Source organism: Leuciscus leuciscus, assembly GCF_965113295.1.
Source record: "Leuciscus leuciscus genome assembly, chromosome: 14".
Taxonomy (NCBI): Eukaryota; Metazoa; Chordata; class Actinopteri; order Cypriniformes; family Leuciscidae; genus Leuciscus; species Leuciscus leuciscus.
The window spans coordinates 18,196,161-18,209,312 of NC_138738.1; the positions used below are offsets into that span (position 1 = coordinate 18,196,161).

Genomic DNA, 13,152 nt, shown 5'->3' on the forward strand with positions numbered 1-13,152 from the left:
TTTTTTAAGTAGACTATATCTTACTGTATGTAGTTTACTGCCTTGCTTAACCGTGGGTTTCTTATCCAATTTTTCGTGTGATACATGTATCCCCCTGTGTTCTTTGTTAAAAAAGAAAAGAAAAAAAAAGATCATTGCGGATAGCAATCTGCACAGTCCTCCAGTATCCCATGATACCACCTGCTCAGCGCGGTGACCTCCCTAGTAGGTTCTGTAAAGGAAGTGAGTGTGTGAGTTTGCGCGTTAGCTGAGTGCTGCTGCGTGGATGATGGCTGCGTCGAAGCCCGTAGAGCCTCAGTCCGGGAGTGGGCTCCCCCGCTGGCAGCTGGCACTCCTAGTAGGGACACCGATCGTCCTAGGCGTCGGGGCTGTTTACCTGTGGAACCGAAGTCGCAGCAAGGGAAAGCAAGGGAAAAAGAATGGAGAGAGGAAAACTCCCGAAGGAAGCGCTAGCCCTGTCCAGGGCCAGCACGGAGCGACTAACCCAGAGCTGGAGAACATGGTAACTTAATGTCCCCAATTCTAAAGCCTAACAGTTCTTTTTCTCTTATTAGACAACATTTATATATGTGGACCTGTCATTTTGCCCGTATATATTTTCTTGACACCCTAACATTACTGCTCTCCCTGTCAAGGACACCCGCTTGACAAACTAGCCCGTCTTAGCGAATGTGCAATAGCCAGCTAGCTTCCAAACGTGAGCTCCTAAACAACATCTGCGATCAAAATCTGTTCAGTTTGGCTACTAGGGTAGTCAAATGCCCTTGGTATGATAACCCTGATGCAGAATATATATTGATCATACGCCTAAAGGTCGCGGTTTTATATTAAATTCTGGTGGTGTGTGCTGTATGCGAGGGCGGGGAGATGGTCAGACTGAGGCAAGCCACATGTGACAGTTTCCTTGATAACTATTAGTATTTTATCTGTTACTTTTTATTGCACTTTGTGTTGACAGCGTCGCCTAAAGTTTAACAACATTTTAAACGTAAAAATGTTGTCGAACATGGACCTGTGCATGCTTAGATTATTCGTTCAGTTTCATGGTCAGGGTCGAGCTCTGGAGTCCATCTCTGTTCGCAAGAAGAAAACACATAATGGTGTTTGATTTGTGAGTGGACTGTTTGACTCAATTATTTTTTGTCAAACTAGTGTTTAATCATACTGCATATCAGTGTGATTAAAAATTCTTATCAAGTAATCTGGAATGACTGGAAAGGTCATGGAAAGTCATTAGTCAAAAGTGTGGGAAACCCTGGGTTACCTCTAATGACACATGCATGAATTACACACAGAAATGTATGCATTTAGCAATATTGAATATGACTGGACCAGAGGAAATTGCTCAAGTTACAGCTATGGAACATATGTTATATTTATGTGCATGGTAAGAATTATATATATATAATACTACATGAACTGTGATACAGCAGCTGCGTTTATAGGGGTCCTATTATGCCATTTTACGAAGTCTTGATTTATTTTTTGGGGTGTACTAGAATAGGTTTTAAAAAAGGTTGCCAGGTTGTTAAAAAATCGCATTATTTTTCTCATATTTTACATTATTGCAGGCAGCACCTCTCTTCCTAGTCTGTCTCAAATGCTCTGTTTAGTTTCTGTTTCGATAAAGCCCCTCCTTCAAAAATACGAAATGAGCTCTGATTGGTTAGATGGCCCTGTGTGTTGTGATTGGCACCACTTATGGCGCTTTTCCACTGCATGGTACGGCTCGGTACGTTTTTTTGAAGTTTATACTCTTTTTTTTTTTATTATTTTTTTTTTTAAGCAAATACTTTTAAAACAGGTGCTGCAGTGTTGGCTGTTGTCTACTGGCTTTTTAAATCTAGCGGGTTTAGTGTCTCGTGTCGTATATACAAAGACGCTGGTAGTGATGATTCTGTCTGACCAATCAGTGATCTGCAGTGTTTTCACGTCACATTTTAGTATCGGTACGGTACACTTGGAACCTCAACAGAGGTGGTACCATTTAAAGCGCGCCGTGCCGTACCGTACCATGCAGTGGAAATGCGTCATAAGTGAGCCGTACCGAACCGAGCCGTACCGTACCATACCATGCAGTGGAAAAGCGCCAAAGCGTGCCGTACCGAACCGAGCCGTACCGTACCATGCAGTGGAAAAGCGCCATTATAGTGTGTTCTGGAAATGCCACACCCCTTTTTGCTAATGTTTGTAGGTTTATTTAAATGAGTGACATTGTGACTGGAAGAAGATCTGGAAGAAGCTTGTTGTTGTCCCAACTAGCCGTTTGTTGTAGTTCTTAAAGTCTTTTCTGTAAAAAAGAGAATATCTCCCTTTGGAGTGGACTTTGAACTACTTTGTAACCTTGTGCAGATCTTTTTTTTTTCTCTCAAACCGCAGCATTACACACTAACCAAAGTTGAAAAAACATAATAGGATCCATTTAATCTATTACAGGCTTGCTCTGACAAACAAGATCAAATAAGTAGAGCGTGTGTCTCCAGCTTCCAGCCCTACAAATGTAGCAAAATTAACTTGGTATCATAATACATAATACATGCAATTCAGAGACCTCTATTTATTATATTTTCAGATTAATAGATGCAGGGCTCTTTCAGTATATGCCAGTTCATTTTTCTATAGTTTAAGGACGTTTTGGCTGGACGCTTTGCTGTTAGAATGTTTAGGAACTTGTGAAAACTTAGACTTAAAACTTAGAGCTATTTAAATATAATATTATATAATAATAAATATTTAATAGTTGCTTTACGTAAAACATATTGAACCCACAGCACATACTATCATGTTGTTCTTCCATCAACATATACTTTGCAATCTGGGAATGCATATAGGTTACTCATTTTGTAATTAAGACTTCATTCTGAATAGGAAGCTCACCTCTCTGTTTGTAAGATCTGGGGATTAGACAGACAGACAGACAGACAGACGTGGAGTGGGGGATTTGTCCAGGGCTAGACAGGGGGAGGAGTCTTATCCAGAGATTTGGATTTTTATGCAATTTTTGGAGGGTTATATGTAGACGTGATATGTGGAGGGTTAAGGTGAAATGGTTGTAAGGTTTCATTTTCATTTAGGCCTATATAGGAACTACAGGAACATCAACATGGAAAAAAAGAGTTAGTGCTTTAATTTGTAGATTAGGAAAAGACATGCTTTAGATGCACACAGAATTATCATGTAAAGCTGACTGTTGCAATACCTGCTAATCTCAGTGGCGTCTTTAACATTGACTGAGCTTATGGCACAGAACTTGGCAAACACAATTAAGTGCATTTTTATATATTGGTCTGTTTGCTGATGTCATCATGTCAGATTTGAGAACTTCTTGTATGTAGCATGCCTTCTGAAAAATGAATTGCATCTTTTTGTTTAATCAGCATACAATTTTCACATTTTCTAATGACAGTGGCATACTATGTTGGAAGTTACTATGTATGTCAATTGAAAAATGCTCTAATTAATTTAGGTTCTGGATTAAATGAAAAAGCTTTTTCACAAAGTATTTCACTACCACTAGAGCAGATCATATTACACTAGGGGTGTGACGAGACGCTTACTCCACGAGACGAGACACGAGATTGGGTTCACAAGAACGAGACAAGACGAGATTTTTACACAATTTTTAAGAAATCCTCAATGATGAAATATATTAATGGAAAATAGTCTTTTATTCAACTGAAAATCACAAAATGCAAAACAATTTAGGTGCATTTTGAAATCAACTTGTAATGAATGTTATTTTACTTCTATTTTAATTAATTCTATGCAGTAAAGGACATGCAAACACTGCAAAATGTTTTGCTATAAACTCTACCGTCTGGCTTCTCCCCTGTACGATTTCACATGAGAAATCTAACTCCTTTCCACAAATCGAACATAAACAAAAAATAAAACAGTATAAATAAAATAAATATAAATAACTGAAATAACACTTTAAATGCAAACAGTAAGTGTGTATCCATAATCAAAGTACTGCTCTCTCAAAACTACAAGTTCAAACAGAAACAATTTTTTTTTCTTCAAGCATGAAAAAGAGATAAATGAACTACACAGAACAGCCTAAGATTATGGTAATGTTCTTTTTCAAGAATATAAGCATGTCGACGATTTCTGGCAGCAGTTGAGAGAGACCTTTGGGCAGGGCTGCACGATATGAGGAAAAGCTGCGATGTTCGATTGTTTAATATTGCGATGTCGATATGACTTGTGATATGTGAATGTTAGCTATACTGTTCCCATGTCTTAGTGCTTTAATAGGTTCTTTGCGTGATAGGTCAAATCTTATTACCTGCCTGGTTCAGATTACACTATTTTAGCACGATTTTGGCACGATCCGCATCCGTTTCGTGGAGATTCGGACAACGGGCGTCGGGACGCAAGATTCGATCGTTTCATTTCGTATAGTGTGTCTCAGTGGGCGATAACCTACGCGTCTGCGATGCTTCAGGACATCACGACAGAAAGACTAGCATGTTTCATTTTAACGGTCCTCCACGACGGGTTGAGTGCGAGCGAGAGTGAGTGAGTGAGCGTGTGTGTGTGTGTGTGTGCGCGCGCGAGTGAGTGAGTGAGCGAGGGACAGTGAGTGTGTGTGTGTGTGTACGCGGAGTGTATGTGTGATTGGCCCGGCACACAAATGATTTAAAAGTGGCAGGGGCATCTTCAATACTAATTTCACCCTCACGCTCCATCACTGACATCACAACAACTCACGAGACATTGGCCCTGTCCCAAATGGCGCACTTCATGCGGACTTTCGGTCTCGTGGACTTGAATTGCGCGTGCTCGCTGAGTCTACGAGTCCGTAGGCCGTCCCATTCAGCATTTTACCGCTCTGAAGTGTGCTCAGCAGCGCCCCCTTTGTACCCTTGAAGCGGTCTTCCACGAAGCCCGCATAGATGCAGGCTCCACGCACTTTAACTACCCAGGAATCCTTGCGAAAGGCCAATCAGACAACAGATGGGAGGAGATTTCACTCACGGATAATTGTTGACATGGCTGAGAAGAAAATATTACTGTTTTTATGACCTAAATGTACATTTTACCAGTTTTTTCCTACAGTTTATACAAACATTATGGTCATCGACCAGTGGTTGATGTCTCAAACATAATAATAGCGTGTTTAATAATACGATCGCATTATGATTCATTAAATAAATAGAACCGAATGGCAGGGCTTTACTGAGTCATATGTAAACATAGTATGAATATTGAAACCTGTAAATTGAAAAAAATATATTTAAATTATGTTTTAAAATTGTAATCTTAGTTCAAATGGAACATTATGTATTATTATGTACAACTGTATACATCATTTAAATAAGCATGATTTATCTATTGTCTAATGCCCAGGTGATATGCATAATATCAAAATATAGAACTGTAAAATTAGGCTGTGTAGTGGACATGGAGATAAGACGTCGGAGCGCAAAAATGTGATTTCTCCTGTCCAACAACAACCAGACCGTTATTTCCGGCATGCCGAGCGAGTCTGTCCCAAAAATACCTCTCAATGCGCCCTCGTGGACTCGCGCCAAGGGCCCTATAGGTCTGCACTACATGACGTCACCAAAGTGTGGACTCTGAGGAAGTCCACAAGTCCGGAGTGTGCCATTTGGGACAGGGCCATTGTTTCACCTCGACGAGAAATCTCGTCGCGTTTTAATCTCGCGAGATCTCGTGGGTCACACCCCTATATTACACTATGATAGATCATGCAGCTTTGTTCTTATCATATGTTCTGTTCATCATGCAATCTTAATAGTTTTATTTTAAATAATTGTCTGCCCATCCAGAGTCCCCTTGACAGAGCACAATCTGCCAAGAATAAGGGCAACAAATACTTCAAGGCTGGCAAATATGAGCAGGCCATCCAGTGCTACACAGAAGCCATCAGCCTATGTCCCAAAGAACAGAAAGCAGATCTGTCCACCTTCTACCAGAATAGAGCTGCAGCCTACGAGCAACAGGTTTGTTTGTCAGATCATCATTTTTAGCATCATCACAAAGTGTTACATGTCTGAACGATTGCTTTTTGTTCATTTTTGTGTTTCAGATGAAATGGACAGAAGTGATACAGGATTGCTCTCAGGCAGTCGAGCTGAATCCTTGCTATGTAAAAGCCCTTTTTAGGCGTGCCAAAGCACTGGAAAAACTGGATAATAAGAGGGAATGCCTAGAAGGTTAGCGTTATTTCTGGTTTGATTTTAATTGTGTTTCTGTTGTGTTTGTTTTGAATTTTACTAGAATTTTTGCTTTGGGTGGAAGATTTTAATTTTAAAGTCACATATGACGTGTTTCAACCTTTTATTTTATTTTTAGGTTGTTTTTAAACCCCTTATGTTTCTAAGCAACCTGTTCTCACGATCACTGATATTGGTAATTAAATCAAGTTGTCATTAATTACCATCAATTGTTTTATTTCAAAAAGAACTTCCTTGAGTGCATTTACATGCACCTTCATAATGCGATTTAAACTTTACCTCATCTAAACGCAATACTTCATTCAAACTAATGCAATTAAGCCTTTAATCGTAGTAACCATATTCACATTAAATTATGTGGCCAGTAACATGCATACTGTATGCCTATATGAGTGTGGTATAACCATACTTATAAAAATTGCAGTGAAGAGGTCTGCTCGTGTCATGTAAACATCTTACTGCGATTAAGACCTTACTCAGATTTTTTTTTTTTTTTTAAATAATCACATTATTGGTGCACATGTAAACGTAGTCATTGACTACATTCTATTCTCTGGCATAACATGTGTTTCAGTCCCAAATATGTTTCTTATTTTTGTAGATGTGACAGCAGTATGCATTCTGGAGGTTTTCCAGAACCAGCAGAGTATGCTTCTTGCAGACAAGGTGCTGAAACAGCTGGGAAAAGAAAAGGCCAAAGAGAAATACAAGGTGGGAATGTGATGGAAAGGTACAGATCTCAGACTTGAATGCAAACTGTATTACATATTTATAGAATCTACCTTATTTGTATTTATTTTTTTGCTCTGTCATGTTTGCTTTTCTCAGAACCGGGAGCCTCTTATGCCATCTCCTCAGTTTATCAAGTCCTACTTCAGCTCCTTTACTGATGACATCATTTCACAGCCCCTACAGAAAGGCGAAAAGAAGGATGAGGATAAAGACAAAGAGGGGGAGGCTTCAGAGGTCACAGGAAGGTGAGAGCTGAGGGTGTTATATTTTGCCAATACACTGAGATTTGTACATTCGCTGTTTGTGCTTTTGTTGACAGTGTTTCCTTTTGTTGCTTTTAAACCCTAAATGTTTAGAGTGTCTTATTGTTACATTATTATTATAGTCAACTAAGTATAAGTCACTGTCATTTACTCAGTATAAACTTTCTATTTCTATAATAAATAAAAATAAATAAAAAACAAAAAAATGCTGTACTACTGCTAATGTATAGTAGTTTTTTTTTTAGTTGTTCCACATTTGAATCAAAATCATTTCCTAAATTAAAAAAGAAATGTTTCCTCAGCTCAGGCTACCTAAAGGCTAAGCAGTATATGGAGGAGGAGAACTACGATAAGATCATCAGTGAGTGCACAAAGGAGGTTGAGTCTGGAGGCAGGTACACAGCTGAAGCTCTTCTGCTGAGAGCCACCTTCTACCTGCTGATTGGCAACGCTACAGCTGCACAGCCTGACCTGGACCGTGTCATTAACATGGAGAATTCCAGTGTCAAGGTAACAGATTATAGCAAGGATGTGATTTTTCTGTATGACTCACAAATTGTGTAAATCTGTGAAAAACAGACTCCCGCCCGCAAAAAAGTATAAATAGATTTTTTTTCTGTACCTCCATGAAATACTTTCAAGTTAGCCTACATGTCGCCACAACCTACACATCAGCATAAATGCTCCCGATAAATTATTTGTTATTAAAGCATTAACATTCACAAAGCACTGTTAATTTAACATAAAAGCAAGCAGGCTATTGTGTGCATGGTTTGGCATGACAGAATGCGCTCTAAGTACGATCCCTTAATAATTCCTAAAAAGCTGACATCTCAGTTCATCGCGATCTCACAAATCTCTGTTATTATCAATGAAGCTGACAGCATGAAGAATTCAGTGCTGAACAAAGTCAAGAAATCAACACGTGTGTCTGTGATTGTCTACATAGGGGTGGTGGTGGCGCAGTGGATAAGACACATGCCTTTGGTGTGAGAGACCCGGGTTCGAATCCACTGTGAGACACCAATGTGTCCCTGAGCAAGACACTTAACCCCTAGTTGCTCCAGAGGCGTGCGACCTCTGACATATATAGCAATTGTAAGTCGCTCTGGATAAAAGCGTCAGCTAAATGAATAAATGTAAATGTAAATGTACATTGTTCAATGCTGCAAATATGTTATAAATAGAAACTCTGGCCTGTAAATCGTTTCCATTTTGTTTTAGTAGTTCTTGTTGCTTTTGTAAAACAGATGAATAACAATTTATTCGTTTTTAGAGGTTTTATTTATAGATATTTCTATTTTGCGGGAGTCCCCCAAATCGTTTTATTCTCCCGCAACCCTCACACACACACACACACACGAGTACCTTAAAGGCCAATTTATACTTCTGCGTCGGGTGCGCGTAGAAGGTACGGCGTAGCATACGCATTGACGTGTACCATACGTCGTACCCTTCGCCGTACCCTGACGCGCACCTCCTCAAAAATTTAACTACGCGTCGCGGCGACGCGGACCGCAAGATCTGTGATTGGTCGGCTGGATAGCATCGCGTTTCCTCCTACGCATTTCCGGAATGATCTTCTGCACCGCCCGCCCGCCATTTTTAAATTCCGAAGATCAGTGAAGAGCCATGGAAATAGACCAATACCCCTTTTCCAACAACAAGAACCGGGTGCTGGTTCAGAGCTAGAGCTATTGCCAGTTCGGAGTTGGTTCGACTGACGAGCTTACTAAGAACCGGTTTGCGTTTCCACCGGTCAGAGAGCCACAACAGAGCTATATCTTACGTCACTGCATACGTATCATGTTGCCCAGCAACGCTAGTGCGGCAGCGCCAAACACAAAGCGATCAAAAAGCACAAGGAGTCATATGATCTCCAAACACTCCCGCAGCTCTAATCGGTCCACGCTGCTCCGATGCATCTCGAACAAGGCATCAACAATAATAGACGTTGCGTTACTATGGATGCTCATGGGTTTGCGAAAATAAATCGGCATCCAAACACGGCGAATCCAACGCGTTCGTGCAGCTCGCCGTAACTTACATAGACGGATATTATAATCGAGCTGCTATTAGCTCGACTAGCTGCTATTTAAAAATGGCGGTCACAAGTTTCTCTTCAGTCTTTTTTGGCCACGGTAACCCCGCCCCCAGCCTCTGACGCAAGCGGTTCTTTCTTGGCTCCGTTCTAGACCCTGCAATGATTTGGTGCTACTTAAGAACCAGTTTTACTGGTTCGGAGCTGGTGCTTTGGCGGTGGAAAAACAAAGAACCGATTTGAAACTAGGCTCTGGCTCCGAACCAGCACCAGCTCTGCCTTGGTGGAAAAGGGGTACAAATGACCGAGAGATTGCTTGAAGAAGTGCGGAAATACAGCCATCTATATGACTCCTTCAGTCGCCATTGCTCGTAGAAACCTAAACTCAAAACAGCCGCGAGGAATGTAAACACAGTGGAACATTAAAACCCACCCGCGCCAACTAGCGTTTCGGCGGTGTAACTGCAGAGCAACACAGACATTCGCAGAAGTATAAATGCTCACGACGGCGTCGCCTACGTGCGTAGCCTACGACGTACACTACGGCGTACACTCGACGCAGAAGTATAAATTGGCCTTAACGCGCCCTGTTAACGACTCTGTTATGTTGGGTCCTGTGGTAGTCCCGTGGGAGTGCAGGTCTATGCTTCTAACAGCGCTGCACGAGCTTGCAGCGCCATCTGCTGGACACTATTAGCATGTTAGCTAGGGTTCAAAGCCCAAATACGAGTTAAAGTTGGCTTTGAAACTGTGTTATTTGCCAGTTGCCCGATCATCAAATCACAACGGTTGTGATGTAGTTATATAAATATATAGTCTGATGCAGTGCATGCTTCAGAGTACTGTAACAGCACTGTGTTTTCTAGTTCACAAATGTTACTCTGAAAGGTTTGAGTCACTTATAATTTGCATTTGGGAATGTAACGTTCGTTATGAGAATTGTTTAGAAATCTGTTGTTGTCAACAAAGAGAAGCAATAAGGTGTCCCTGCAGTTTTATGCTAAAAATAAAAGATCAATGGTTTAACATTTGAAAGCAAATAAATTAAGACAACCATAAATGTTAGTATTGTAATTTTACTGTTCTGTAAAATAAAATAATAATAATTATTATTAACTTTATTATTATTATTAATAATAATAATAATAACAATTCCATTATTACTTTTATTATAACATATTGTATTGTATTATAATATATAATATTGTTATCATGATTATTAAATACACTTTTTTTTTCTTTTTTAAAGGACAATACTTTGTATTTTCGCAAAATAAGATATATATATATATATATACATATATACATATATATATATATATATATATATATATATATATATACAGATCTATATATATCTATATTTATATATATATATATATTTTTTTTTTTATGAACTTTTTTTTTTCATAATATGAATTGCCTGGGCGGCCAGGTTTTCTTTCTTTTTTGACTTTAGCTGGTCACATGCCTGCAAGAGTTCAGATGCCTTCTTTTACTGCCATTTTTATCAGTTACCAAATTACAGATTAAATGTATATTTAAAATGAATCAGGTGATGCTCATTATCACCTCGCTCTGTTCCCACAGCTCTCGCCCTGCTTGTCTCTCTTCTTGATCCTATTAGTGTTAATGCATCTTTGTGATGTGTTTCAGTTGCGTGCTAATGCGCTCATTAAACGTGGAAGCATGTACATGCAGCAGCAGCAGCCCCAGCACTCCACGCAGGATTTCAACATGGCTGCAGAAATTGACCCACGTAATGCTGATGTCTACCATCACAGGGGACAGGTATGACAACGTCACATACATGTTGGAATTTTCACCTAAAGTGCTGTTCTTAGTGGTAGCCAGCGTTAGAACTTTAAACTTGATTCTGTCCCCAACTGGGAACCAGTGGAGTGAGATGAGGGGTGTGATGTGGGTTCTCTTAGGCTTAAATGGAATTTCATTGATGTCCATTGCGTACAATTTTCTTTCCTTTTTTCTGCAACATTCCCTTACAACTGTGTTAGGAACAACAATTAGCAACATTCCCCAACAATTAACAGCAACAAACTTTATGTATGGATAACCAATTTGGGAATATTTTCACTTCTCAGTTGAAGATTCTGCTGGACCAGGTGGAGGAGGCTGTGGGAGATTTTGATGAGTGTATAAAACTTCGACCAGACTCTGCACTCGCCCAGGCCCAGAAGTGCTTTGCATTGGTAAGTACCAGAAGTGGGTACTGTTTACACATTAAATCCTGTGCTCTGGCACTGTTTGTGTTGACATTTGAATGCGATGATAAATAGTATCATGATAAATGACTTTATGGGTGTTGTGTACTGCTGTTGACTTACAACCAGAACAATCTAATATGAGAAATTCTTAATTTTACTGTAAAAGTGGTATAAACTTAATTGCCTTTTTTTAATGTCTCGTAGTACCGACAGGCATACACTGGAAACAACCCATCCCAGGTTCAGAAAGCCATGGATGGTTTTGAGGATGTCATTAGGAGGTTTCCAAAGTGTGCTGAGGGCTATGCTTTGTATGCACAGGTACTTTTCACCGTGATGGCATAAAATCATAAAATTGTATTTGATCAGAGTTTACCTCATATCTTTAGCTATAATGTTTTTTTTTTTTGGTTTTTTTTTGATAGGCACTAACTGACCAGCAACAGTTTGGTAAGGCTGATGAAATGTATGATAAATGTATTGAACTAGAACCTGACAACGCCACGACATATGTCCACAAAGGGTTAGTTTTATCCTTTTTTTGTATTTAAAGAATGTTAATCTATCTAAGTTCAACAAAGAAAATACTTATCAGTTGTGTTTCTGTTTGCAGTCTGTTGCAGCTTCAATGGAAACAAGATTTGGAAATGGGTCTTGAACTCATTAGCAAAGCCATTGAAATTGACAATAAATGCGACTTTGCTTATGAAACTATGGGAACCATTGAAGTCCAAAGGTTTGTGATGCCCAAATTGTTACATTGCGCATTGTTACATTGTCATTGATTATATTGAAAAGTTTGTGTAAAAGTTGATGTGACTATTACAGCCTTATTACAGGGTTGTAACCTTGTAATAAATAAGGTTATGACACCAGAATTTTCAGATACCTGAGGAATTTTACAATTCTCGATTCCACTTTCAGTCCTTCTTGTTATAGTCCCTTTAAAAATATTAATAATTTTTTCCCACAGAGGCAATCTGGACAAGGCTATAGACATGTTCAACAAGGCCATCAACCTGGCCAAGTCAGAGATGGAGATGGCCCATCTTTACTCCCTCTGTGATGCTGCTTATGCCCAGACAGAGGTGGCCAAGAAGTACGGGCTCAAGCCTCCCACGCTATAACTCTTGCTTCCTTTCTCCACTCTCTACTGCCGGGCCAGAGTACACATCTCATAAGATTTTTTTTTTTTTTTTTTTTACTACATCATAAAGATGATCATTGTCAATGAAAAGAAAGACCGAACATGTTCTGCTGTCACGTGTTTACACCAATTTTGAGGACTGGAAGGTGGAGGAGCAGCAAAAGGAAACGAGAATGCAAAAACAAGCTCGTGAAAAAGACTGATGGCTGCTCTGTTAAAGATAAAATTATCACTGGCATAGTTCAAATCCTCCCTCATTGAGTATTGGCTATATTATTACATACAAACAGCACTCATTTGTTCATGTTCAGCCTCAATTGGTAATTATTTCTTTCTCTCTTTTTTTTTTTTTTTTTTCTTTCTCTCCAAAACACAGGATTCACTACGTTAAATCAGTGTATACCATCAGCAGGACTGCGTTATGTGTTCATGGTTTGATACTGTAATGTGCGTAAGCTTGGTCCTTTCACTGTCACATCCTAGCAATCTTATTTGCGTTCTTTGTTGTATGGGAAATGCAGGATTAAAATTTTAGTTGAGA

General features: G+C 39.5%; 1 protein-coding gene across 1 annotated transcript; it reads left to right on the plus strand.

Annotated features, from left to right (window-relative positions):
- The first annotated feature begins 224 nt into the window (after positions 1 to 224).
- On the plus strand, positions 225 to 13,152 carry tomm70a (translocase of outer mitochondrial membrane 70 homolog A). The gene is made up of 12 exons (XM_082190248.1): positions 225 to 502; positions 5,796 to 5,969; positions 6,056 to 6,182; positions 6,805 to 6,914; positions 7,032 to 7,180; positions 7,501 to 7,708; positions 10,896 to 11,030; positions 11,342 to 11,449; positions 11,669 to 11,785; positions 11,890 to 11,987; positions 12,078 to 12,200; positions 12,438 to 13,152. The coding sequence occupies exons 1-12, from the start codon at positions 266 to 268 to the stop codon at positions 12,589 to 12,591; spliced, it is 1,740 nt and encodes a 579-aa protein (XP_082046374.1). The 5' UTR covers positions 225 to 265; the 3' UTR covers positions 12,592 to 13,152.